The sequence below is a fragment of the Rhinatrema bivittatum genome, chromosome 2 (genome assembly GCF_901001135.1).
Source record: "Rhinatrema bivittatum chromosome 2, aRhiBiv1.1, whole genome shotgun sequence".
NCBI lineage: Eukaryota > Metazoa > Chordata > Amphibia > Gymnophiona > Rhinatrematidae > Rhinatrema > Rhinatrema bivittatum.
The window spans coordinates 41,030,036-41,056,452 of record NC_042616.1 but is presented as its reverse complement, the minus strand read 5'-3'; the positions used below and the strand labels follow the sequence as shown (position 1 = coordinate 41,056,452).

The 26,417-nt window shown below is 45.7% G+C and overlaps 2 protein-coding genes across 2 annotated transcripts in view; both read right to left on the bottom strand.

Moving 5' to 3' along the window:
• Window positions 1–26,417, bottom strand: part of LOC115085899 (zinc finger protein 271-like) — a 195,015-nt gene that overhangs the window by 52,066 nt on the left and 116,532 nt on the right. The window lies entirely within an intron of this gene.
• LOC115085904 (gastrula zinc finger protein XlCGF58.1-like) lies at window positions 6,658–19,880 on the bottom strand. The gene is made up of 3 exons (XM_029592440.1): window positions 19,562–19,880; window positions 19,084–19,210; window positions 6,658–10,001 (listed from the first exon to the last, which is right to left on the bottom strand). Exons 1-3 carry the CDS (start codon window positions 19,583–19,585, stop codon window positions 7,654–7,656), a joined length of 2,499 nt encoding a protein of 832 aa, XP_029448300.1. The 5' UTR covers window positions 19,586–19,880; the 3' UTR covers window positions 6,658–7,653.

Below are 26,417 nucleotides of genomic sequence, written 5' to 3'. Positions count from 1 at the left end.
TCCATCCAGGAACGTTATCTCTCTAGCGTGACCCGATGATACATTTACCCAGTCTATATTGGGGTAATTGAAGTCTCCCATTATTACTGCACTACCAATTTGGTTAGCTTCCCTAATTTCTCTTAGCATTTCACTGTCCATCTCACCATCTTGACCAGGTGGACGGTAGTATACCCCTATCACTGTAGTCTTCCCTGATACACAAGGGATTTCTACCCATAAAGATTCAATTTTGTATTTAGTCTCATGCAGGATGTTTATCCTGTTGGACTCTATGCCATCCCGGACATAAAGCGCCACACCTCCTCCCGACTGCTCCTCTCTGTCATTGCGATATAATTTGTACCCCGGTATAGCACTGTCCCATTGGTTATCCTCTTTCCACCATGTCTCTGAGATGCCATTTAAGTCTATGTCATCATTTACTGCTATACATTCTAATTCTCCCATCTTACTTCTTAGACTTCTGGCATTAGCATACAAACATTTCAAAGTTTGTTTTTTGTTTGTATTTTTATTCTGCTTTTTAATTGATAGGGATAAGTTAGAATTTTTTAGCTCAGGTGAGTTTTTAGTTACAGGCACTTGGACTACTTTTCTAATTATTGGAACCTCACTGTCGGGATGCCCTAATTCTAATGCATCATTAGTATCCTTTAAAGATACATCTCTCCGAACCATGCGCTGCTGAGCGACTGTCGGCTTTCCCCTTGAAAGTGGTCTTGAAAGTGGTCTCTTTCCTTGCTTATTGAAGTTTCTCATATGTGTGTGGCTTTTCTGATATTTTTTGACGTTTGCTTTTCTAACCATCCTTTTCACATATTCTGTACTTGTACATAGTCTCTCTCTCTTGTTCATTTTCTGGTGTTCCAATAGTTCTCTTTTACTACTGAAAACTTCACCATCAACAGAACATGTTAAGGGTTTCTCTTCTGTGTCTGTGTTCTGTAGTCCCTTTAGTTCTGTGTTCTCATAGTCTGCACTTGTAGATGGTCTCTCTTCAGTGTGAGATCTCTGCTCTGATTTCACGGTTACACGATCCCCGAGGAATATCACACACACATCACATAAACATCTTTGTTCTGTTCTCTTCCCTGTATGTGTGATATTACTGGCACTTTGCTCACCCAGAGTCGAATCTCCTGTTGGATTTCTTTGCTTCTTCTCCGAAATGCAATGCTTTGTACACTTCTTTCCCCAGTCAGAACATGAGGATTTATCCTCTTCATCTCTTTCCAACAACATCTTGTTCTCTTCTGGATTCTGAGATCCCAGTGAGGTGTCCCTGTTTTAATGTTTCTGGGATCATCTTTTTCTAGGTAATAAAATAAAATAAACAGTGGATCTTATTGTAGGAAGCAGACAGTTTGAGGAGTTCAGCAGTACAACAGCATTTTTTCTGTTCTTCTGTTCCTGCTATTTTCCTGAGAGAAGGAGCAGTGCAAGATGTTTAAAGCTTCCTGTTAGGAAAATTGCCCTGTAACACAATGTCAGGTCCTGTTGCATTAGAAAGAAAAAATTATTTGTACATCTTGCACCTGTCTCTGGGGATGTTAGGTTCCATACTAGGAGCTACCACCCAGGAAAAATATCTAGGCATCATAGTGGATAATACTTTGAAATCGTCGGCTCAGTGTGCTGCAGCAGTCAAAAAAGCAAACAGAATGTTAGGAATTATTAGGAAGGGAATGGTTAATAAAACGGAAAATGTCATAATGCCTCTGTATCGCTCCATGGTGAGACCACACCTGGAATACTGTGTACAATTCTGGTCGCCGCATCTCAAGAAAGATATAATTGCGATGGAGAAGGTACTGAGGGCGACCAAATTCCCCTATGAGGAAAGGCTGAAGAGGTAAGGGCTGTTCAGCTTGGAGAAGAGACGGCTGAGGGGGGATATGATAGAGGTCTTTAAGATCATGAGAGATCTTGAACGGGTAGGTGTGAATTGGTTATTTTCACTTTCAAATAATAGAAGGACTAGGGGGCATTCCATGAAGTTAGCAAGTAGCACATTTAAGACTAATCGGAGAAAATTCTTTTTCACTCAATGCACAATAAAGCTCTGGAATTTATTGCCAGAGGATGTGGTTAGTGCAGTTAGGCACAGATTTTCAAAGGGTTATGTGCGTAACCCCCCGAAAAGCTGCCCCTGCGCGCGCCGAGCCTATCTTGCATAGGCTCGGCGGCGTGCGCGAGCACCGGAACACGCGTTTGTCCCGGGGCTTTCCAAAATGGGTGGTCCGGGGGCGGGGCCAGGGGTGTTCCTGAATCCTCCGGCACAGCGGCCATGCTGGAGGTTCGCGCGTGGGCAGACGTAACTCGCTGAAATAAGTTGGGGGGGGGGGGGGGATTTAGGTAGGGGTGGGTTAGATAGGGGAAGGGAGGGAAAGGTGGGGGGGAGGCGTAAAAAAGTTCCCTCCGAGGCCGTTCCAATTTTGGAGCGGCCTTGGAGGGAACGGGGAAAGCCATCGAGGCTCCTCTAGGGCTCAGTGCGTGCAAGGTGCAAAGTGTGCACCCCCTTGCGCACGCCAACCCCGAATTTTATAATGGCTGCGCGCGCATGTTATAAAATCGGGCGTACATTTGTGCGCGCCGGCTTGCACGCACAAATCTACGCCCACGCATAAGTTTTAAAATCTGGCCCTTAGTGTAGCTGGGTTTAAAAAAGGTTTGGATATGTTCTTGGAGGAGAAGTCCATTAATGGCTATTAATCAAGTTTACTTAGGGAATAGCCACTGCTATTAATTGCATCAGTAGCATGGGATCTTCTTAGTGTTTGGGCAATTGCCAGGTTCTTGTGGCCTGGTTTGGCCTCTGTTGGAAACAGGATGCTGGGCTTGATGGACCCTTGGTCTGACCCAGCATGGCAAGTTCTTATGTTCTTATGGGTAAATGTCACTTCAGAACATGCATGGAAGGTAAAGTTCCTAGTTGCCATCAATGACTGCTTCATGTAGCAGTTGGTGATGGAATTGACGAGAGGGGGAACTACATTATATCTTGTTCTCAGTGGAATGCAGGGCCTGATGCAAAAGATAAAGGTGGTGGATCTGCTTGGCAGCAGTGATCTTAACGTAATAAAATCTGACAATCACTGGAGGGTGAATATTAAGAAAAACTACTGCAATAGTATTTAACTATAAAAGGGAGACTATGATAAAATGAGGAAATTTGTTAGAACAAAACTGAAAGGAGCAATCCACAAGGTTAAAAGCTCGCAGGAGGTGTGGACGCTGTTTAAAATTACCATCCTTGAGGCCAAACCAAAATGTATTCCATGCATTAAAAAAGATCGAAGGAAAACCAAAATGGCTGACAGTACTGTGGTACTTCCTAAATCCAAACTGATGCTGGTCCAAAACAGAAAGCTCATCAAGAAAAATGGACAGCTTCAACACAGAACTCTCTAGAACTTTGGACAGAAAGGGGGGAGATGAAAAGGGACGATAAGCTGCGAAGTTAGTGATGTCGGCGTTTTCAGAACAGGGTGACTGAACTGAGGCCCTCTTCAGAGAAGTTGGCATTTTGCCAGCAGACAAGGCTAAGTTAACTATCCTGGTCGTGATCTCAACATTATATCTTCTCAAATTAATTTCAATAACAGTAGTACATGGATTAAGTGGATATGTGGAATTATTTGGTCTGCATATAACTTCCAAGATTTCAGATTGCAGGACGTATTCAAAATGGCCTCATCCTGTCTCATCCTTACTTAAATGTTCAGTGAAAAAAAACAAAACCCCACAATTATTAGAAAAGGCAGTACATCATTTTGACACCTTAGATGTAAAAAAAAAAACCATCACAAAAGCTTTGCACAAGTTAAAATTAGACTGATCACTGTTTCACTACATAAAACAGTTCATGGAACTTAGCACCAGAAACTATGGGGTAGATTTTCAAACCCCAGCACGTGTAAGTCCCGGGGCTAGAGGCACCCGGCACAATGGCCGGGTGCCTCTAGCTCTAGGTAAAATAAAATTTGGGGTAGTTAGGATAGGGGGTTGGGAAGTTCCCTCCCAGTCCGCTCCTTAATTGGAGCGGACTGGGAGGGAACTGGGGAAGGCCCCCAATGCGTCATCGCGTGAAATTGAAAAAGTAACCCCCACCCCCCCCCCATTGCGCGTGCCGACCCGGCATTCTATAACATACGCGGGCCAGCGTGTTATAAAATCGCGTGCCCATGTGTGCGCGCCGGCTAGCATGCGCACATGGACACGCGTGCGTCGGTTTTGAAAATCTACCCCTATGATTCTATTTTGAAAATACGTTTGACAGAGCTAGTGGCCATCAAATATTTATTTAACTCCTATCTATAAGTCTCTAGGGGTTCTGGAAGGGAGTTTATGCCACCTTAATTTAAGCCTATGAAGGTTTCGCTTCAAGGTTTGTTATGCATGAGTAGATCATGGAGTGTTCTTTTTGCCTCATAAATTTTGGTTTTCAAAGGGGCAAGCTCATCAACCACAGACAACAGGCAATTATGCCATTAATCAACCTTGTTGGATAAAGGACTGTTATAACAGATACTAGGGGGTGCTACCTTTTGTTTGAACATGCCAGCATCAGTGTGCCCGTGACCGAATGTGACCGATTGTTGACTTGGTAAGGCAGAAGAGTTAGATGGTAGATCTACAGTCATGTTAAGTAAAAAAAACCAAAAGAACCTGTCAGGCCAAGGTACCTTACATATGTTCAAATTGGTTTGGTAACGAGATTTTAAAAAGCTACGTTGAGTGTTGTGACCATGTACGACTTGGTCCCACTCAAAAGCCGTCATAGCCTCCAAAAATATTTCACAGGCTGCTGAAAGAGGTTCATGATCAACATGCATGTTGAATGCATAAGCCAGGCTTTTCCAATGGAAAGGGAGCAGTAGGTCTAGGAGTCACAATATGAAGCTCCAAGGGGGTAGATTCAGGAACAATGTCAAAGTATTTTTTTCATGGAGAAGATGGTGAATGCCTGGCGTGCCCTCCCGGAGGAGGTGATGGAGACAAACACAGTAATAAACATTAAAAAAACCCCACAGAGGGTTTGAGGGTTGACTACAGCAGTATTGTACATTATCTCCCTTTTATCTTCAGGGAGTCCATGTCACTATCTCTTCCTCTTTGGTTTTTTTTTTTTATTAACTGCTGTGGTCTGCTCTTACTACCCTGGGTCCATGAACAGAATCACTAGGGCCTATAGCACTACCAGGGATCTTGTCTTCACTATTGCTACCACCATAATTAGCCCTAGTCTGAAGCTAAGGATGGGCAATTTTTCATCCTGGGTGAGGTGTGGCCTGTATGAATTTTTCTGTTTGCTGATTGGCCACTGTTGGAGACAGGATGCTGGGCTTGATAGACCCTTGGTCTGACCCAGTATGGCATGTTCTTGTGTTCCATTTATTCTGCAGTAGATGTGGTCGCCTTGCTGAGATTTGAACTAGATGTTATACAGTGGGGTCACCACATGAAGTCAGCAAGACTTGTTGAGAGAAATTTACTCTATTCTAGGGGTCCCCAAACTTGATCCTCAAGGGTTGCAACCCAGACAGGTTTTCAGAATCTCCACAATGAATATATAAGAGGTCTGTGTGCATTGAATGGAGACACTGCATGCTCTGGGACATATACCAATCTGCCATTCAAAAGGTATTAACCCAAATGAATCTTTCCCTAAATACTAAAAAAACGGAACTCCTATACATCTCCCCTAAATTAAGCAAGACAAAAGAGCTTGAAATTCAAGAAGCGGCCAAAAACTACCCCATCTCCCTAGAAGTACGAGATCTAGGGATTCTTATAGATTGCGAATTCTCCATGAAATCCTGCGTTAAAAAAAAATCATAAGCAATGGTTACTTCAAATTAAACATATTCAAAAGATTAAAACCCCTCCTATTCCCAAAAGACTTTAGAACTGTCTTACAGGCACTTGTAAGACACTATTCTTAGGCCTTCCCGCAAATATCACAAGACCATTGCATCTTCTGCAGAACTCTGCAGCTCGACTCTTGACAGGTACTAGAAGATCCGAACATATCACCCCAATATTAAAAGAACTTCATTGCCTGCCGGTCAAATACAGGGCCCAGCATAAAATCTTATCACTAATTCACAAAACCCTCTACAATGAAAACATTGAATGGCTAACCTCTTCACTTCCACACCCCCTCAAGAATCACCAGATCAACCGGAACAGGGATGCTACCAATTCCTTCCCCCAAAATTGCCCACCTAAATAATGTAAGAGAAAGATCTCTCTCTATTGCTGGACCTCTTCTATGGAACTCTATTCCGCAGGAGTTACGACTAGAAGCTGACATCAAATTATTTAAAAAGGGGATTAAAACCTGGCTTTTTAAACAAGCCTACCAAGAGGTGTTAGCATAATTATCTCACTCTTCTGATTTTATACCAAGATAATGTTTATTTTTATTACAGTATCTCTACCCTAACTATACTACCTCTCTAAGTGTTTAAATTTTGATTATTTAGCCTACTATGTTAATTATTTATATTATGAAACAATGTATTTACTTCCTTTCTTCTTTGGAAATGCAAATAATTTTAAATGATTAACTGCTAACTACTGTAAACCAATTTGATATGCTCGCATGAAAAGTCAGTATACAAAAATAATTAAATAAATAAATAAAACAAATAGATCCCATGCATTTTTATTGTGTAAATCCTAAACATCTGATGAGTTTGTGGCTCTCAAGGACCAAGTTTGGGCACCTCTTCTCGATTCAAATTATTGTTTTGAGGTTAATCTTCTGATTGAAGTCTTTACCACAATTAGTACATGTAAATGGTTTCAGTCAGGGTAATGTCTCCAAATGAGTCTTGCCTGCATGTACATCGTCAGAAGTGAATCTCACCATAAGCCAGGGTGTGAGTATTATCTTAGACCCTCAAATTCACTGCTAATGCCTTTCCTAATACTTGTATTGCAATAAAGAGAGTGTCCTGCAGGAGTTCATAGGGTGTAACATGCACAGCAAGCCATATCAAGGTGTGCCTGAAAGTTCCTTTATCAGGCCTGTGGTGCCCAACAAAACTGGACTATTTCTGTATCTTTTGGCCCATTTTCTTGGTCTACAATTGTATCATTTGTGGATCTTTCCTCTCTCCAAATGATCCACAGAAAAGTCACAATGATGGCCTTTGGTTTATCTCCTTTACCACATATCCAGTTTTCTTGCATCAAGCTTTTTATCTGATAGAATAAGAAATGTCACAGGTGATCACATTGTCTTTAGTCTCTCAGGGTCATAATCCCAGTGCTTTTCACATGCCATAATGTTATTGTGTTTGCACAATTTGCAGTGGATGAGCCATGCCACCTCATTATGCCTTTCTGTATAAAGACCTCCCAACATTAGTACTTGACATCCAGCCATGAGGTGTGTAACCATGTCTAGTTCTGCTTTACAGAATTTGCATTTATGTGTTTTCTCATTTTTTCTATGCTGGCGAAGAACTATCTTCTTTGCAATTCACTATCCCATACTTCAATTATCAATCTTTTATTCTGAGATTTAAGATAATTTCTCAATAGCCACTCTTGAGTCAGGTTTTGATCCATGTGGGATTTCTGAAGGTACTCTCTGTAATTCCTGCCATATTTCTATTTTTACCAAATGATTTTCCTTGCCTACTGGCCAAATTCTGTAATCTGTGTTTTCTCTTGTTTTTCTAATTCTGTTGCCTCTTTCTCATCATGGTCTGGTAAATTCTCACCATTCCTTCCATCTATGTGGATTCTATTGTGGCTTCTGAGCTGCTGCTTCCAACTGAAGCTCTTACCACACTCAGTATCTTTAAATTGTTTCATTGTTGTATGGATTTTCTGGTGATTTGTGAGGCTGGTCATCCACCTGAAACTATTACCACACTCAGTGCATATATATGGTTTCTCTCCAGTGTGGAGTCTCTGGTGACTTGTGAGGTTGCCCTTCCAACTGAAACTTTTACCACACTCAAGGCAAGAAAATGGTTTCACCCCTGTATGGATTCTCTGATGGCACGTGAGCAGTTTCTTCCAACTGAAGCTCTCACCACACTCAGCACAGATAAATCGTTTCACTCTAGTGTGGATTCTCTGATGACTTGTGAGATGTGACTTATGATAGAAGGCTTTTCCACACTCAGTACATACAAATGGTTTCACTCCTGTATGAATTTTCTCGTGCATTGTGAGATAATTTTTCTTCTTAAAGTTTTTACCACACTGAATACATGTAAATAGCTTCACAGCTGTATGAATTTTCTGGTGGTATGTTAAAGCTGCTATGCCACTGAAGCTTTTGCTACACTCTGTACATTGAAATAGTTTTTCTTTTGTGTGGATTTTCTCATGATTTGTAAGGCTGGCCTTCCAACTGAAGGTTTTACCACACTCATTGCACATAAATGGTTTCACCCTTGTGTGGATTCTCTGGTGGCTTGTAAGGTTGGTCTTCCACCTGAAACTTTTTTCACACTCAGTGCATGGAAATGGTTTCTCTCCAGTATGGAGTCGCTGGTGGCTTGTGAGTTGTATCTTATGATTAAAGACTTTTCCACATTCAGAGCAAGGATATGGTTTCAATTCTGTGTGTACTTTCTGGTGGCTTGTGAGGTTGTGCTTATGATGGAAATCTTTTCCACATTCATTACATCTAAATGGTTTCACTCCCGTGTGGATCGCCTGGTGGCCTGTGAGCTGTAACTTCCAACGGAAACTTTTACCACATTCAGTACATGTATATGGTTTCACTCCAGTGTGGAGTCTCTGGTGGCTTATAAGGTTTGCCTTCTGATTGAAGATTTTCCCACATTCAGTACACAGAAATGGTTTCACTTCTTTATGGATTATCTGGTGGGTTGTGAGGCTGTACTTATGACTAAAATGTTTTCCACATTCAGTACATCTAAATGGTTTCACTCCCGTGTGAATTCTCTGGTGACTTGCAAGCTGTTTTGGCCAAATGAAACTCTTATCACACTCAGTACATGCAAATGGTTTCACTCCAGTGTGCAGTCTCTGGTGGCTTGTGAGGTTTGACTTCTGATTGAAGCCTTTTCCACACTCAGTACATACAAATGGTTTTGTTCCTGTGTGGATTCTCTTGTGTATTGTGAGGTAGTTTTTCGTCATGAAGTCTTTACTACATTCAGTACATGTAAATCTTTTCACTCTGTTCTGGATTTTGCGGTGGTTTATCAGGCATCTCTTCTGTTTGAATCCTTTTTCAATCTCAGTACATGTAAATTGTGAATCTCTTTGGATTTTCTGGTGGTGTGAGACTACCACATTCTTACTGAAGCATTTTTCAGATTTATTATATGAGAATGATCTCTCACCACTATGCTTTTTTTGTTTTGTGAAGGCTTTTCTCCAACAGAATCTTTTATTACATTTAGAACTTGAAATCAGTCTCTGATAATTGAAGCTACTCGTCGTATGACTGTGGTTTTTCTGGTATTTTGTGAAGTTTGCTTTATTAACCATGATTTTTCCATATTCTGTAGTTGCACACAATCTCTCTGTTTCGCTGATTTTCTGGTTTTCCAATAGTTCTCTCTTGCTACAGAAAATGTTCCCACGGTCAGTACATCTTAAGGGTTTCTCTTCTGTCTCTGTTTTCTGTTGTCCTTGTAGTTCTCCTTTCTGACTAAACATTTTCCCACAGTCTGCACTTGTAGATGGTCTCTCTTCAGTGTGAGATCTTTGCTCTGATTTCACGGTTACACGATCCCCGAGGAATATCACACACACATCACATAAACATCTTTGATCTGTTCTTTTCCTTGTATGTGTGATATTACTGGCACTTTGCTCACCCAGAGTTGAATCTCCTGTTGGATTTCTTTGCTTCTTTTCTGAGATGCAATTCATCCTATACTTCTTTCCCCAGTCAGAACAGGAACTATCCTCTGATAGTATCTTGTTTTCTTCTGGTTTCTCACTTTGCACCCAGTGTTGTGTCCTTGTATTACTGTTCCTGGAATCATCTTTTTCTAGATAGAAAAGTAAATATTGAAAATTATTATTTAACATGTTAAGTAATACAATAGCATTTGTTTCTTCTTGTTCTGATTCTGCTATTCTCCTGAACAAGCAGTGCTAAATGGTTAAAAGCATTATGTCAGAACATTGCCCTGTTAACAACAGTGTCTGTTGCATTAGAAAGAAAAAACATTGTACACCTTGCACCTGTCTCTGGCGACTGTGGAGGACATCTAAGGGTAAAAAACTATTTGACCAGGTAGCTTGTCTGAAAATTGCTTGCCCTCAATGTGGATAAAATTGGGCATAACACCCACATGTACTTTTTAGCAATTAATATTTTATTCTGGAACTAGCAAGCAGCTTCTAGATCTAGCAATATTAACATAGGCCATCCACATAAGATTTTAAGGATCAAACCTGCATTCAGGCGCAGCTGTACGTAAAAACCAAACATACAGCCATCCTACATGACAACTGGACTGACTGCCAACTTTAACATGTGATTTGATACCTTATACCCTCCCTCCTGCCCCCTCCTCCCATTCCACTCAGGCTTGCCCCTCCTCCCTAAAAAACAACTATCTGAGACGTCCAATGTTCACAAGACAGACCTCTCCAAAAACTAATTAAACTTGACTTATTACACATCATTAATTTTGGGGGATCCTCGTTCGGGACCATTGCACACAAGGCCTTTCCAGATCTTTTCAAATTTCTTCAATGTTTCTCGCTTGATTGCCAGACCTAAACAAGTCCCTGGGAATGCCTTCTCTAAAATGTGGTTAAAAGTGTGGGGGGGTTTACCCAGAGAGGGAGGCACTGCTTGGATAAACCCCCACACTTTTGACCGCATTTTAGAGAAGGCATTCCCAGGGACTTGTTTAGGTCAGGGAAGGGGGGTAACTTGCACAAATTGCGTTTTCAAAACGTGGCATGTCAGTAGGGTCATTTGAACACTACTCACACCCCTGGACGTTGCACTGATTCTCAAAGGTAAAGTTTGCCCTTTGATATTTGCTCAAGGGAAAATAACGAGTAGAAATCTGCACCTGCTCTTCGTGTGGTTATTTTTCCTGGCTTGGCTGCTCCAACTCCGCCCCTGGAAACGCCTCTCCTAAGTGCTGGCAAACTTACTTGGGTAGAGGCACCACGGGCCCAGTATTCAGTAAGCCGGCGAGAGGTCAAGGTATCCGGCTACAGTTATAGCCAGATAACTCGTCCTGGATACTCAGCGGGGCAGACATCCCACGGAATATCCACGAATAAAGTTAGAATACTTGCAGTATTGCCTTTTCATACAGACAGGGCTGTACCTGGGGGGGTTGTGAGGGGGTGAATAAGGAACGAGCACTATACCGAGAAAGGAAAATTGGTTCTTACCTGCTAATTTTCGTTCCTGTAGTACCACGAATCAGTCCAGGACAGCTGGGTTTTGCCTCCCTGCCAGCAGATGGAGACAGAGAAAAACTTCAAGAGTGCCTCCCTCTTAATGCTTAAGTGCTGCCTGCGTCTCCTCAGAATAAAAGGTATCAGAGCAGATGGAATTTGGAGAAAATCGAACAGTCTGAGAACAAACCAGCAATGGACAAGAAGAACTAACGTGTGTAAAAGTGTGCATTTGAAAAGAATAACCCTGAAAAAAGGAGGATAAAGGGAAAAACCTAAAGCCTTCAACATCCGGTATCCAAAAACAGCAAAAAAGGATCAGAACGAGCGGACTCTCCAGAGCAATTATCCCGGGCGGGCGTCTGGACTGATCCGTGGTACTACAGGAACGAAAATTAGCAGGTAAGAACCAATTTTCCTTTCCCTGTACGTACCAGGATCAGTCCAGACTCCTGGGATGTGCCAAAGCCCAACTAAACAGGGTGGGACCTGGAGAGTCCCGCTCGAATGACGCCGTCCCCGAACAGGGCACCCGGAGACCGGACATCCAACCTGTAGTGCCTGGCAAAAGTATGCAAGCACTTCCAGGTAGCTGCTCTGCAAATCTCCCGCGGAGAAAGCAGCTGACATTCTGCCCAAGAAGTGGCCTGAGAGCGAGTGGAATGAGCTTTGATGCCAGGAACTCGCCACTGCACACCGCCACAATGACAGACCGCGGGGTCTCCGTTCGGAAGTGGGGTACCTTGAGAGCCTTGTTCACCCCCCTTGAGATCCAGAATGAGATCCTCCTTCGGCACCACAAAGTAGATGGAATAGCGTCCCGTTCCCCGCTCTTCCTCGGGAACAGTAGCCCCTAAGCGATTGCAGCCTGTGGAGGGTCTGACGGACCATCTGCCGCTTTGTTGGAGAGCCGCAGGGTGATACCATGAGGAGATCCCAAGAGAGGACGAGCAAATTCTGAAGTGTAACCGAGTTCGATAATGCTTAGAACGCACCGGTCTGATGTGAGCTTGACCCATTCCTCGAAAAAAAAAGAGGGACAGCCATCTTCCGATATCCGGGATAGAGGAATGGGTCGGCCGGATCTCACTGAGAAGGCTTGGAGCCAAAGGAATCTTGGGCCGGCCCCTCCCGGCCTGCTCGACAGCCACGAAAGGACCGAGACCAGGGCTGCGACCGTCCCGGAGGCTGACGGTTTACTGGGCCAGGCACCCTGTTCTGGCGAAAGCGTCGTTGCCCTCGGAAACGAGCACGCGATGGAAGAAAACCGCGAGGGCTCTTAGGCCTGTCCTCCGGAAGCTTAAATCAGCTGCTCCAACTCCTGGCCAAACAAGCGCTTGCCCTTGAAGGGGAAAGGCTCCGAGCTGAGCCTTAGAGGAAACATCAGCTGCCCAATTTCGCAACCACAGGAGTTGCCACGCGGAGACCCATAAGCCACCACTGCCTCCAGGTGCTCGGCACTGCTTCCAGTCTTGGAGGTCCTTCAGCGCCGCCGCACCCGCCACCGGGATGGTGGTCCTCTTTGTGACTGCGGCCACCGCGGCGTCCACTTTGGGAACTTTCAACAGTTCCACAATCTCTCCTGGCAGAGGCTATAACTTGTCCATGGCTCGACCCACTCCTAAGACCCGCCCTCTGGAGCATCCCACTCCCGGGCCATAAGTTGTTGGAGCATTTGTTGGAGTGGGAAAGTCCTGGTCGGACCCCGCAAGCCAGCCAGAACCGGATCCACTGCGTCTGGAGGCGCATCCGCCTGCGGGAGGACGAGGCCAAGCTCCTCCAACACATAGGGGATGAGAGGCTCCAGCTCTTCCCTAAGAAACAGACGGACCACCTTCGGGTCGTCTCCATCCAAGGTCGCGGGCTCTTCCGGATCCTCATCCAAGTCCACCCCCGGGAGGGGGGCTGGTGCTCCGTCCGGGGTCGTAGCATCCGCGAGGGCGGCCTGCCGCGAAGGAGAAGGCTCATCTTTCCGGGGCACTGGCCCCCGGATTTTACGGACCCGATTGGAACCCGAGGGATCCTGGCGTCTGGGGACCTTCGGTGGAGGCCCAGCAAGGGGACCCTGAGGGCGAAGGGGCCCCTGCTGGGACATACTAGCCACAAAAGCTTTGTGCATGAGAAGCACAAAGTCCGGAGTAAAAGAAGGCATAGTCGGCCCCTCCCCCGGGGGAAGGGGGGGGGGTCATCATCAGAAATGTCCGACAAATTGTCCCCAGGGTCCCCTGGACTAAGAGTCACTGCGGGGGGAAAGTGGCGGCGGGAGATCCCCTCCCCCAAACGCTCTGATTTGAGCATCTCAGCGAATGTCTTCAAAATGGCTGCCGTTCCCGCGCTGACAGGGAATGGATCGGCCTCGCACAGACGTGAAACAGGACGCTTAGCCGCACTGCGGGTCCTGGAAGAAAATCCCGGCGCTGCGTTAGAACCCCCCCCCCCCCCCCCGAACGCGAGAGGCGCGAGGCAGTCTCTCCACAGGCAGAGCAGGGTGTATCGCGCGGCATGGCTGCCGCGAGCAGGAGCAGGGCCGGCAGGTGCCCCGAAGAAAAAACACGCGCCCGAAGCCGGTTGCACAAAGTAAAACTGGGAAACATATAAAACAACCCAACTTGCCCAAGCCTTGCTCCAATTACCCTCCAGAAGGGTATGGGGGTGGAGCGGGGGGAGGGACCGGACCACCGGTGTCACCCCGGGCGCCTCACAAATGAGGGAGCACGGCGGGCTTCCCAGCCCAGCTCCCGCAGGGATGGCCCCACTGAAACCTACCGACCCCCTGGGAGGAAGCTGCTCCTTCTGCCCTGCCTAATTCTAAGACTGTTCTGCTTCGCTTTTTTTTTTTTTAAACCCCAACAGGGTCAAGACCGCAGGTTTTGCACCACCTCCATCTGCTGGAGACAGAGAAATACTGAGGAGACGCAGGCAGCACTTAAGCCTTAAGAGGGGGGCACTCTCGAAGTTTTTCTCTGTCTTCATCTGCTGGCAGGGAGGCAAAACCCAGCTGTCCTGGACTGATCCGGGTACGTACAGGGAACGTTTGATTTCTGGTCCTCCTTACATTGCTTTTGATAAGCGTGCGGGGGGAGGGGGAAGGAAGGAATAAGGGGCATCAACTTTCCCAGTTCCACCCCCTCCCTGCTAATCCACACTCTCTCTCTCCGCCAACACCACTACATTTTACCCCTTCAGGGATGACCCCCCCAGCCTTCTTCTCCTCCCTCCCATTCCCCTAATTAGTCTGAGCTCCCTGACCTGTGCACCCTCACTCAAGCCTCAGTTAAGTCCCAAACCTTGGAATCACGGCTGCAGGCCGAGCTTCATTCGCTGCAGCTCCTTTCCAGTTTCTCCCCACACGCTGCAGGCTGATCCCTTCTCCTCCTGTTCCCTGCAGGCTTCCTGAAAGGGGGAGGGGCTGGAGCTGTAAAGAGAGGGGCCCGGAGCTTTATAGTGCTTCCCTGGCGTCCTAGCAACCGAGGGAGGTCACCTTACAGAGGAACAGGGGAAAGGATACTGGAGCTGGGAAGAGGTGGTTGAAGGCCTGGATAAATCCCGGCTGGGCTCCTTTGTGGCAGCAGGGCACATGACCCCGAGGTTTTGTTAAATGGTTTTCTATATTCCAAAGCCTAGGTTTGAGGAACCGGCGTTTCCATTGCATTTAAATGCCAATCGCCGATCCTGAATTGTGATTTGTAAGTCACAGTACCCAGAGGCTGTAAGGGCCTAGCTAAGTACCAGAAAGGATGGTTTACATAGAAACGACGACAGAGAAGGACCAAATGGTCCATCCAGTCTGCCCAGCAAGCTTATGGTAGTATCTGCCCAGCCGTGCAGGTTACCCTCATGCTTATCAGTTTCCCCAAACCGTAAAAGTCAAGGCCCTCGTTGGTTACTGTCTGATTCCAATTCCCTGTAACTCCTTGCTGCGGAAGCAGAGAGCAATGGTGGAGGTGCATTGACAATAGGTAGGTTTTTTCTCAAGGCCGAGATTCTGATGGTTTGTCTGTCCTTGATATAGTAAAGTAAATGATGACTGAAAAAGACCCAAGGGGTCCATCCACTCTGCCCAGCAAGTTTTTATTTTTTTGGGGGGGAGGGGGTAGTTAACTGTCCCTTTGTGTGGGTTACCCCAGTCAACACAGGTCACCCCTTGTTTATTTCCATCCTTTAGCCACTAGGGATCCTTTGTATTTGTCCCTCACCCTTCTGAATTTCACAACCTATTCTGGGAGGACATTGCATGCATCCACCATGCTTTCTGTGAAGAAATATTTCCCTGCGCTGTTCCTGAGTCTTCCCTCCTTGGAGTTTCATATCATGGCCCCTGGTTCTACGGCTTTCTTTCCACTGGAAAAGGTTTGATTCCTGTGCATCATTCCTTCCTTTCAGGTATTTAAAAGTCTGTCTCATATCTTTCCTGCCTCTCCTCCATCTCGTATAGCTTCTGATACAGACCCCCACACCATTCTGGTCGCCCTTGTCTGGACCGCCTCCGTCCTGTCTCTATCCTTCCAGGGAGAGCTTATGCTTTGTGCTTTGATTTTACTTGCCATGCCTTGCCAAAATGGCATTGCATATGAGATTGGTGCTGGGCATCCCAGCCTGTGGGCACATTCTCTCATTCAAGTCATTTTGACAAGGAATGTAAGGAAACTAAAATAGTAAGTTTTCTGGGGAAGGCACCGACAGCTAGATGAGCAACGCATAGGCAATCTGAATGGGCACCAATAGCTGAACCATACACACTTTATGTGTGCGTGCTGTCCAGCTGTTCAGAAAAACAAAGAAAACCTGTGACTGGTGCCTGCCTCAGAGAGCTTACATTGGAAATTTAATTCCTGGATCTGAGTTGGAGAAAACTCACAGTTTTGGTGGCCATTGTTGTCTGTTGTTCTGCCCAGTGTAGTACTCTACATCAGACCCAGGGAGGACTTACATTTCCAATATAAGTTCTCTGGGACTGGAACCTACCGCTGAACAATGTGTAAACTCCCTCGGGCTGGCACTTACAGCTGAACGGTACGCAAAGTCAGGGTGCACAACAAAGTGCACACTATTCAGCTGAAGGTGCCTTCCCCAGAGAGCTGATCTTTGTTCAGCTGTAGGTGCAAGCCCCAGAGATCTTACACTGGAACTCCTTCTTTGGTCTGACGTGGAGTAAACTCAAATTTCCGGCGGCCAAAGTTATTCTATTGCTGTGCCCAGTGTAGCAGACACCACCACATGGGCACAGCAACAGAATATCATGGCCATCGGAAATGTGAGTTACCCTTTATTGCACCTCAGTCCAAGGAATTAATAAAACACTGGAGGTAAGTGTTTAAAGTTTGAAGCAGTGTGACCAAAATGGCCTGGCATGTAAGACTGGCATTGGGCATCCCGACTTGGGCACAATCTCACATGCAAGGACATTTGGGCAAGGCATGGCAAGTGACATCAAAAGTAAGCTTTCTGGAATGGCCAACTACAACCATAAGGGTTGCACAACACCAACGTCCGTACTGTTGGGCTGTAGATTCCTTCCCTAGAGAGCTCACCCTTTGATTCAACTAGACATTGCCTCCTCTTCTCTCAGCTTGATCATTCTCAACCTTCCTCCTTTCCCTCTTGTGTTCCCAACAGATTGACCCTCCTCCCTTGACAGCTCAGTCAAAATCCAATGGTCTACAAGACCTGCCTGCCAAAACCGACTCGATTTTTGCCCTCTTGGGTCAGGTGCAGCACTGCACGTAGCCGGGGGCCCCGAGCCGGACTCAGGACACATGCAGTCGCTGCCTGTTGTCCTGCCCCCACCCGCTGCTGCTCCTCGCCTCTCTGACTCCTGCCTTTAGGTAAAGTTGTCTTGCCGTCGCCCTGCCTGCCTCCCTCTCTCCCATCACAATCCCTCCGTTATCCTAGTCTTGGGGCTCCGCTCCCATCCCATCCTCCTAGTTTGCCCCCTGCCAGCCCCATCATGGATTTGCTGCTGCAGGCAGATCTCGACTCAAGCCAGTCGCCTCCCTCAGGCTCAGTCGGTTACCTCATGCTGCCATGGGTTTTTCTGTCTTCTCCTCTCCTGATACCAGCTGCTGCAACCAGAGGAGCTAGCAGCCAGATAAATAAGTGGATTGTGGAAAACAAAAAAAAGAAAGGAAAACCAAAACCACCTTAGCAAGTTGGACTATGTACATATCATGTAGTATGCAAATTTAGTGATCCCCGCCTTTTCTACTGACCTCCTTCTTGCAGAACATAATTCTCATCCCCTCGATTCATAACAGCAATTTGTATAGCAAAATATTATTTATATGTTACTATTTGTATTTCATTTATTGGCATTTGATATTCCACTTTTTATCATGAATGGCTTCAAAGCAGATTACTATAAATTTCAATTAGGTTACAATAGTGTTAGGTCAACAGACAATATTGGTTGATGACCTATATATTAAAACAGTGGTCCCCAACCCTGTCCTGGGGACCCCCCAGCCAGTTGGGTTTTCAGGATATCCAGAATGAATATGCATGAGAGAAAATTTGCATGTTACGGAGGCAGTACATGCAAATTTTGTCTCAAGAATAGTCATTCTGGATATCCTGAAAACCCGACTGGCTGGGGGGTCCCCAGGACAGGGTTGGGAACCACTGTTCTAGATCTTTGGTGTGTAACAGCTAAAGGCCCGAAGTCTGGGGCAGGACAGTCTAGCAGAAGCCAGAGGTGGGGTGGAAAGTAGAGTCAGCTGGGAAGAGCAGAGTTCTTTCTTGGCAGCAGAAAGGAGAAGGAGTTGCGAGAGATATTCTGGGGCCTGTTTGTTCATAGCGGGTAGCGACAGAGATCCCCTGGGCTTGTCCCTTGCTTTCTTGAAGTCCAGACACTGACCTTGTCTCTACCATCTCCAATGGGAGGCCATTCCATGAGTCCACTACCTGCTCCATAAAGAAATATTTCCTTAGATTTCTCCTGATTTTATCCCCTTTCAACCTCATCTCATGATCCCTCTTTCTAGAGCCTCCTTTCCTTTGAAAGACACCGGCCTCCTGTGCATTTAATCCTTGGAAAAATGTAAAATGTCTCTACTGGGGATGTGCATTTATTTAAAAAAAAAGAAAAGCTAATCCAAGCCAAACTGGGAATTTTCATTTCAATTCATTTTACCCCAAAATGAATGCAGTCTTTCCAACTATCAGACATTTTTTCAGGTTCATTAGTTTCAACAGAGTGTACTACATTTCAAAAAGAATTTTTAAAAACATTTGTTTTCATTTAAGTCCACAAAAAAATAACAAATAAAAAATTATCCAGAACCAAAATATTTCCCTGCACATCCCTAGTCTCAATCATATTTCCCTTTTCCCTCCCAGGTATACAGTTTTAGATCTTAAAAGTCTGTCCTTGTATGCTTTTTGATAATGACCATTGACCTTTATAGTAGCTGTCCCCTGGACAGACTCCATCCAATTTATCAAGTTCCTATTATTTTTTCTCGCGCCTAGTTTTATGCCTCCCTGTTTTATTGTAACTTTATTATTGTTTTAGCACCGTTCACTGTTTTCCGTTTATCACCCCACTGTTTATTGTAAACCGGCATGATGTGATACCCTCACGATTGCCGGTATAGAAAAAATTAAAATAAATAAATAAATAAATCACTCCAGGAGACCCGCACACTCAGAATTCTCTTTTTCATGTTAGCCCAGGTCTGCAGATAAAGATATAAAATTCTCCCTTACCCAGTGAGCTCAAGGTCTGATAATTCTCCTTCATCACATCCTTGTAAAGCTCTTTCTGCCATTCTTCTAATTCCTCCCACTCCTCTTGGGAGAAGTAGACAGCGATGTCCTCAAAGGTTACTGGGACCTGAAACACAAAACCTTCCACACTCAGAATCTTCTGTATCAGGTCCATCAGGAGACCTCCCAGCACTGAGTCTCAGCAGGGCAGGGGGAGTTTTCTGGGTGTATATAATTCACAGACACATAGCACCAAGTTCAACAGCAGAATTATAATAACTGGAAATCAATTACACAAAATATAAAGCATTTCACGACTCCTGATCTCTCTCTTTGCACTCAGGAGGGTCCCAGAGTGCCTTTTCTGCACTCCAGGTCTGCTCGGGGTCCTATTAAATTCATGGGTGACTCCGCAGTGTCCCAGGTTAGAAAGCAGGGTTTGTACAGAGAAGGCAGGAAGTTGGGGGCAATCTCCTACCTGAGCAGAAGCTCCTGCAGGCATTTTCTTCTCAGCATTTGCTGCTTTCAGGATTAGAAATGAACTGTGGGCTCTTTCTCTGGCTGGGGAAGAGCTGAGTGTTTGCGTCTTGCAGTGCAGTTCGGGGGCTGTTACAAGGGCAGGAGAAGAAAAGAAGCTGAGATTTGGGGCTGGTTTCCAGCTATTAATCTGCAAACGAAAATATGAAAGAAAAAAGGCTCTTTTTGTCTGTCTGGAACACACAGCACCAACAGGCGAACAGGGACAAAGCAAGTGACAGATATACACTAAGGACGCAGACTAATGACATTACCCAGGGGCGGGCAGAGCTTTCCACTAAGGACGCAGACTAATGACATTACCCAGGGGCGGGCAGAGCTTTCCACTAAGGACGCAGACTAATGACATTACCCAGGGGCGGGCAGAGCTTTCCACTAAGGACGCAGATTGATGACATTCCCCAGGGGCGGGCAGAGCTTTCCACTAAGGACGCAGATTGATGACATTCCACAGGGGCGGGCAGAGCTTTCCACTAAGGACGCAGATGGATGACATTTCACAGGGGCGGGCAGAGCTTTCCACTAAGGACGCAGATTGATGACATTCCACAGGGGCGGGCAGAGCTTTCCACTAAGGACGCAGATTGATGACATTCCACAGGGGCGGGCAGAGCTTTCCACTAAGGACGCAGATTGATGACATTCCACAGGGGCGGGCAGAGCTTTCCACTAAGGACGCAGATTGATGACATTTCACAGGGGCGGGCAGAGCTTTACACTAATGACGCAGATTGATGACATTTCACAGGGGCGGGCAGAGCTTTTCCCGTCGATAGCAGGGCTGAATTAGCCATGCTGTCATGGGATCTGTCCATCAGGTCCAGGAGGCTTCAGCGTTTTCTAATTCTGGTCACTGAATCTATTTCTGAGTTGCTGCAGGAAACTGTGGGACTGTGCCTTAGATCTTCTGCTGCCTGTTGTTTGACCTTATGGGGTGGGGTGAGGAGAAGGTAAGGGAACAGCACCAACAGGGCTTAGCGACAACAAAATCGTAAATTTGTCACTGATGGGGAGCAGTATAGGGATGGGTGAACCAAGCCTGGAGAGGGGAGGTGTGCAGCAGTCAAAAAAGTAAACAATGTTAGGAATTATTAGGAAGGGAATGGTTAATAAAACGGAAAATGTCATAATGCCTCTGTATCGCTCCATGGTGAGACCGCATAAGAACATAAGAAAATGCCATACTGGGTCAGATCAAGGGTCCATCAAGCCCAGCATCCTGTTTCCAACAGTGGCCAATCCAGGCCATAAGAACCTGGCAAGTACCCAAAAAATAAGTCTATTCCATGTTACCATTGCTAATGGCAGTGGCTATTCTCTAAGGGGCGAATTTTAAAACCCCTGCGCGCCGGCACGCCTATTTTGCATAGGCTGCCGGTGCGCGTAAGTCCCGGGGCTTTCGAAACGGGGAGGGAGGGGGCGTGTCCGGGGGCATTCCCAAAACGATGCGGCGTTTCGGGGGCGTGCCGCGGCGTTTCGGGGGTGGGTCCAGGGGCGCGGCGCCGGCCTGGGGGCGTGATCGAGGCCTCCGGACCATGCCCCCGGGACCGGAGGACGGAGCGGGGCTGCTGGCGACACGCGCAAAGGTAAGGGGGGGGTTTAGATAGGGCCGGGGGGGTGGGTTAGGGAGGGGAAGGTGGGGGGAGGGCGAAGAAAAGTTCCCTCCGAGACCGCTCCGAAATCGGAGCGGCCTCGGAGGGAACAGGCAGGCCGCGCTGGGCTCGGCACGCGCAGGTTGCACAAATGTGCACCCCCTTGCGCGCGCCGACCCCGGATTTTATAAGATACACGCGGCTACGCGCGTATCTTATAAAATCTAGTGTACTTTTGTTCGCACCGGTGGCGCGAACAAAAGTACCGGTGCGCGTATTGTTTTAAAATCCGCCCCTAAGTGAACTTAATAGCAGGTAATGGACTTCTCCTCCAAGAACTTCTCCAATCCTTTTTTAAACACAGCTATACTAACTGCACTAACCACATCCTCTGGCAACAAATTCCAGAGTTTAATTGTGTGTTGAGTAAAAAAAGAACTTTCTCCGATTAGTTTTAAATATGCCCCATGCTAATTTCATGGAGTGCCCCTAGTCTTTCTACTATCCGAAAGAGTAAATAACCGATTCACATCTACCCGCATCTTGAATACTGTGTACGATTCTGGTCGCCGCATCTCAAAAAAGATATAGTTGCGATGGAGAAGGTACAGAGAAGGGCAACCAAAATGATAAAAGGGATGGAACAGCTCCCCGATGAGGAAATACTAAAGAGGTTAGGGCTGTTCAGCTTGGAGAAGAGACGGCTGAGGGGGGATATGATAGAGGTCTTTAAGATCATGAGAGATCTTGAACGAGTAGATGTGAATCGGTTATTTGCACTTTCAGATAATAGAAGGACATGAGGGCATTCCATGAAGTTAGCAAGTAGCACATTTAAGACTAATCGGAGAAAATTCTTTTTCACTCAACACACAATTAAGCTCTGGAATTTGTTGCCAGAGGATGTGGTTAGTGCAGTTAGGTTAAAAAAAGGTTTTGATAAATTCTTGAAGGAGAAGTCCATTAACGGCTATTAATCAAGTTTACTTAGGGAATAGCCACTGCTATTGCTTCAGTAGCATGGGATCTTCTTGGTGTTTGGGCACTTGCCAGGTTCTTGTGGCCTGGTTTGGCCTCTGTTGGAAACAGAATGCTGGGCTTGATGGACCCGTGGCATGACCCAGCATGGCAATTTCTTATGTTCTTATGAAGACCCTCTCCTAAATAGAAAAGTCAAAGAGTTCCCAAGAAGTCGAGGGAGAATTTTAAAAGTGTATCAGGAGTAAAGGGGGGGGGGGAGAGAATAAGATGGGGAGAAGAGAAAGATTTTAGGAGAATGTGAGAAAAAAGGGGGTCGAGAGAAAGTAGGGGAGGACAGGTGAGGGTGGAGAGAGGGACCATGGTGTTAATAGGATACAGGGATGGGGGAGAAGACGAGTTGGGGAGAAGAATGGTTGGTGGGACTACAAGTGCTTCTATAGCTTTTGTTTTGGCCACATGAGTCTTTCCCATGTCCACATTATCTACTCTTTTCTAGAAATTTAAATACAGGCTGGTCAATCACATTCAGGACCCCCTGTGTTGAATTCGGCCTCTCCTGCCTTCCCAGTCATTTTCAGAAGTTGGCTCCTATGTCTGGGAAGACAGTGATATGCCAGGCCTGGGCAGTGTCCAGTTTTGCCCATCCCTTCCAGGCAGCAGAAGGGGGAGGAGGTGGACAGAATGGGAAGCATTTGAATAGGGAGCTGACTGAATGGACGTCTGTGCTGTTCTGTCAGCGTTGGCCTTGTCCCTTCCCCCTCCTGTGTGCCAGTGCTGCTGATTGCAGGCAGAAGGGGGAGGAGCAGAGAAAAGCCTCTGATCCCTGCTTCAGCCCTTACCCCCAGTCTCTGTGGCAAGCAGCAGTACTGTAGGGACAGGAGAGCATGGAGTAAGGCCAAGGTAACTCTTCTCTACTCTACTGTTTGCACTCCCTGCTGCAGCCTCTCCCATCGTGTCTTCCACTGTGCTGCCTAGTTGCCTTTGGAAAGGGGGGTGAAAGCTGCATTTTATACATGCAGATTCCTGGTATATACCATCATAATAGAACATTTTACATTTTTAAGTCAGTCGGGATTTAATGTTTTGGTTTTCATCATTTCTTAAATATGCCCTCAGCATTTTCATTGTTCCTTGCTTTGAACAAAAGGAGTGATAAGGCAAATAAGTGTTTTTCTTTATTTTACAGACTTTCTATTACGCTGATCCTGATTTCTGGTCTCAATGAATGACAAACTAAAAACATAAAATATAATTTAAACAAGAAGTCAAACAAAAACATAATAAAATAAGAACATAAGAAGAACATAAGAAAATGCCATACTGGGTCAGACCAAGGGTCCATCAAGCCCAGCATCCTGTTTCCAACAGTGGCCAATCCAGGCCATAAGAACCTGGCAAGTACCCAAAAACTAAGTCTATTCCATGTAACCATTGCTAATGGCAGTGGCTATTCTCTAATTGAACTTAATAGCAGGTAATGGACTTCTCCTCCAAGAATTTATCCAATCCTTTTTTAAACACAGCTATACTAACTGCACTAACCACATCCTCTGGCAACAAATTCCAGAGTTTAATTGTGCGTTGAGTAAAATAGAACTTTCTCTGATTAGTTTTAAATGTGCCACATGCTAACTTCATGGAGTGCCCCCTAGTCTTTCTATTATCTGAAAGAGTAAATAACCGATTCACATCTACCCGTTCTAGACCTCTCTTGATTTTAAACACCTCTATCATATCCCCCCTCATTCGTCTCTTCTCCAAGCTGAAAAGACCTAACCTCTTTAGTCTTTCCTCATAGGGGAGCTGTTCCATTCCCCTTATCATTAAGAGTGGGGTTGTAGAAACGGCCTATGAAGGTTTCTTCAGAAAGGTCAAATATTCTTCAGAATGTAATTCAAAAGGGAAATCATTCCATAAAATAAGTCCCATCATAAGCAAACTTCTCGACGGGGTCTCAGTAAGGTGCATGATCTTCACGAGAGGTACTGTCAGCAAGACCTGGTTAGCAGAATGATCTCTTGAGGAACATCTTAAATTAACCTTACCTCAGTGGTGGGAAAATTGATGGAGACTCTCCTGAAGGAAAGGATAGCTATCTACAATCCAGAGGATTTCACGATCTGAGGCAGCATGGTTTTACCTCAGACAAATCATTTTAAAGAATTGAATTGATTTCCTTGATAAGGAGACTAGAGATCAAGGACATGCACTGGATGTGGTTTACTTGGATTCCAGTATACTACCAAATAAACTTGCTGTGCAGACTGGATGGACCATTTGGCCTTTCTTCTGCCATTACTGTGTTACTATGGTTTGATGCTGTCCGACACAGGAGGCTCATTAATAAACTGAGCAGCTTGGTTGAATGATACAAGACAGAAGATAGTGGTAAATGGAATTCACTCTGAGGAGATAATTCCTCAGGGATTGGTTCTAGGGCTAGTTTTGTTCCATATTTTTGTCAGCAAAATTGTGAAGGAGTTAGAAGGAAAAATTTGCCTTTTTGCAGAAGACACTAAGATACTGTATGCAACAAAATCGTCACCCCTGTAGGAGCAGACAGAATAAAAAATGATTTATGAAAGTCTGAGGAGTGGTCTAATATCTGGCAGTTAAGATGCAGAGTCATGCACTTGAGGGTGTAGAAATCAAATGGGAGTAGTATGGAGTAGGTGTTTAAGGGCTGATGTGTACTGACTAGGAATGGGAACTTGTGTTAGTATCAAATGTTTGATCTTAAGTTAGCAAAACAGTGTAATACGTCAGTGGCCATAACCAGGATGATGCTTGGATGTAAGTAGTCTATGGGTACACTGTCAATCAAAAATGGTGCCAGCCAATCAGCGTTTACTTCCGGTCTAAGCCCCGCCCACCCCATAGAGGTGAATGGGGTGTAGCCCCACCCCTGACCCCTCCCACCCCTGGCCCTGCCCCTAGCTCTGCCCCAGGCCCCACCTATGCTCCTCCCCCCAATAGAAGTGAATGGAGTGGCCCCTCCTGCTCCCCACCCCCAAACCAAACCTCCTATGATGTCACTGGTGGCCCCTCCCATGCCTCCAAGCCAAACCCCCTATGATGTCACAGGTATGACATCACCGGAAGTCCACCCCCTCCCCCTAGAACGTCATCAGAAAGGGCCCTGTCACTTTTTAATGACGACAGAATTAATGGACTACGAAACACACGGCCTATCCCTGCTCCGTATATGACCGGAGCACCGTAATACCCCAAAAGACCGTGACCGGCCTGTGCTGCATAGTAATTTCTGTATGTGCCAGAGTCCCCATATTCTTTAACCACAACCATTTTCAAAAACAGCTTTCCGGGGTCACAGGTGCAACTTAAGGATCACTTTCCCATTGCACAACGAGACGTGTTGGTTCTGGTCTGTCTTTATTTCAAATGTTATGGTGTCTATGTGCTGCTTTTTCATAGGGACATAATGCGGTTTATCATAAGTGAAGGTGATAAACTCATCCTTACCCACTTTAGCGAAGTAGCTGCACAAAATGGTCTCCCACCAGCTGGTGCTCTACAATATCTGTGTACAGGTATAGGGTGTTAAACCCGCCTGTGATATCTGTTGGAAATAGCGAGTGCCTCGTATTCGCTTTAACTTCTAGCCCCAAAATGGCTGATAAATCAACCTCTGCGGAAATTACTGTGTTGTCCTCTGACTTTAATTTGATTCTTCGGATATTGGGGTCATAGATGATTCGTGGTGGCATGGGTTTAAGGAGACTGTTCATGTCGTGGTTCATTTGGTCCGCCAGGTTTTGAACGGTTGCATAATACCCTCTTCTTACAACAAAGTGATGCTCCGTGCTTCCTTTACCCGTGGTGACAACATACTTATGGTCTTCTTTATTATCCCATGTGTTCGGGTACTGTATTTCCACCAGCCCCACTTCCCACGGACCCTGTAAGTCCAAAGGCCTAGCTAATTTTGTGGTAAAATTAGAGAAGGTGTTTTGTGGAAATATTCTCACAGAGGCATTACTAGGCAGTGTTATGTAAAACCCCCCTTCATTCATTTTTTTTCTTTTTATGATACAAGGCCTTTTCAAATCAAACGTCTTGAATCTCTGATGCTTTTATCCAACTGTTAAATTTTTCAGGCCACCCTTGCCATTTCACAAAGCACTGCTTGTTCTTACCTCTCCCTTTTACCTTTAGAACCTTATCAATGCGGTATATTCTGTCCTGTTAAGGGATGACTTTTAG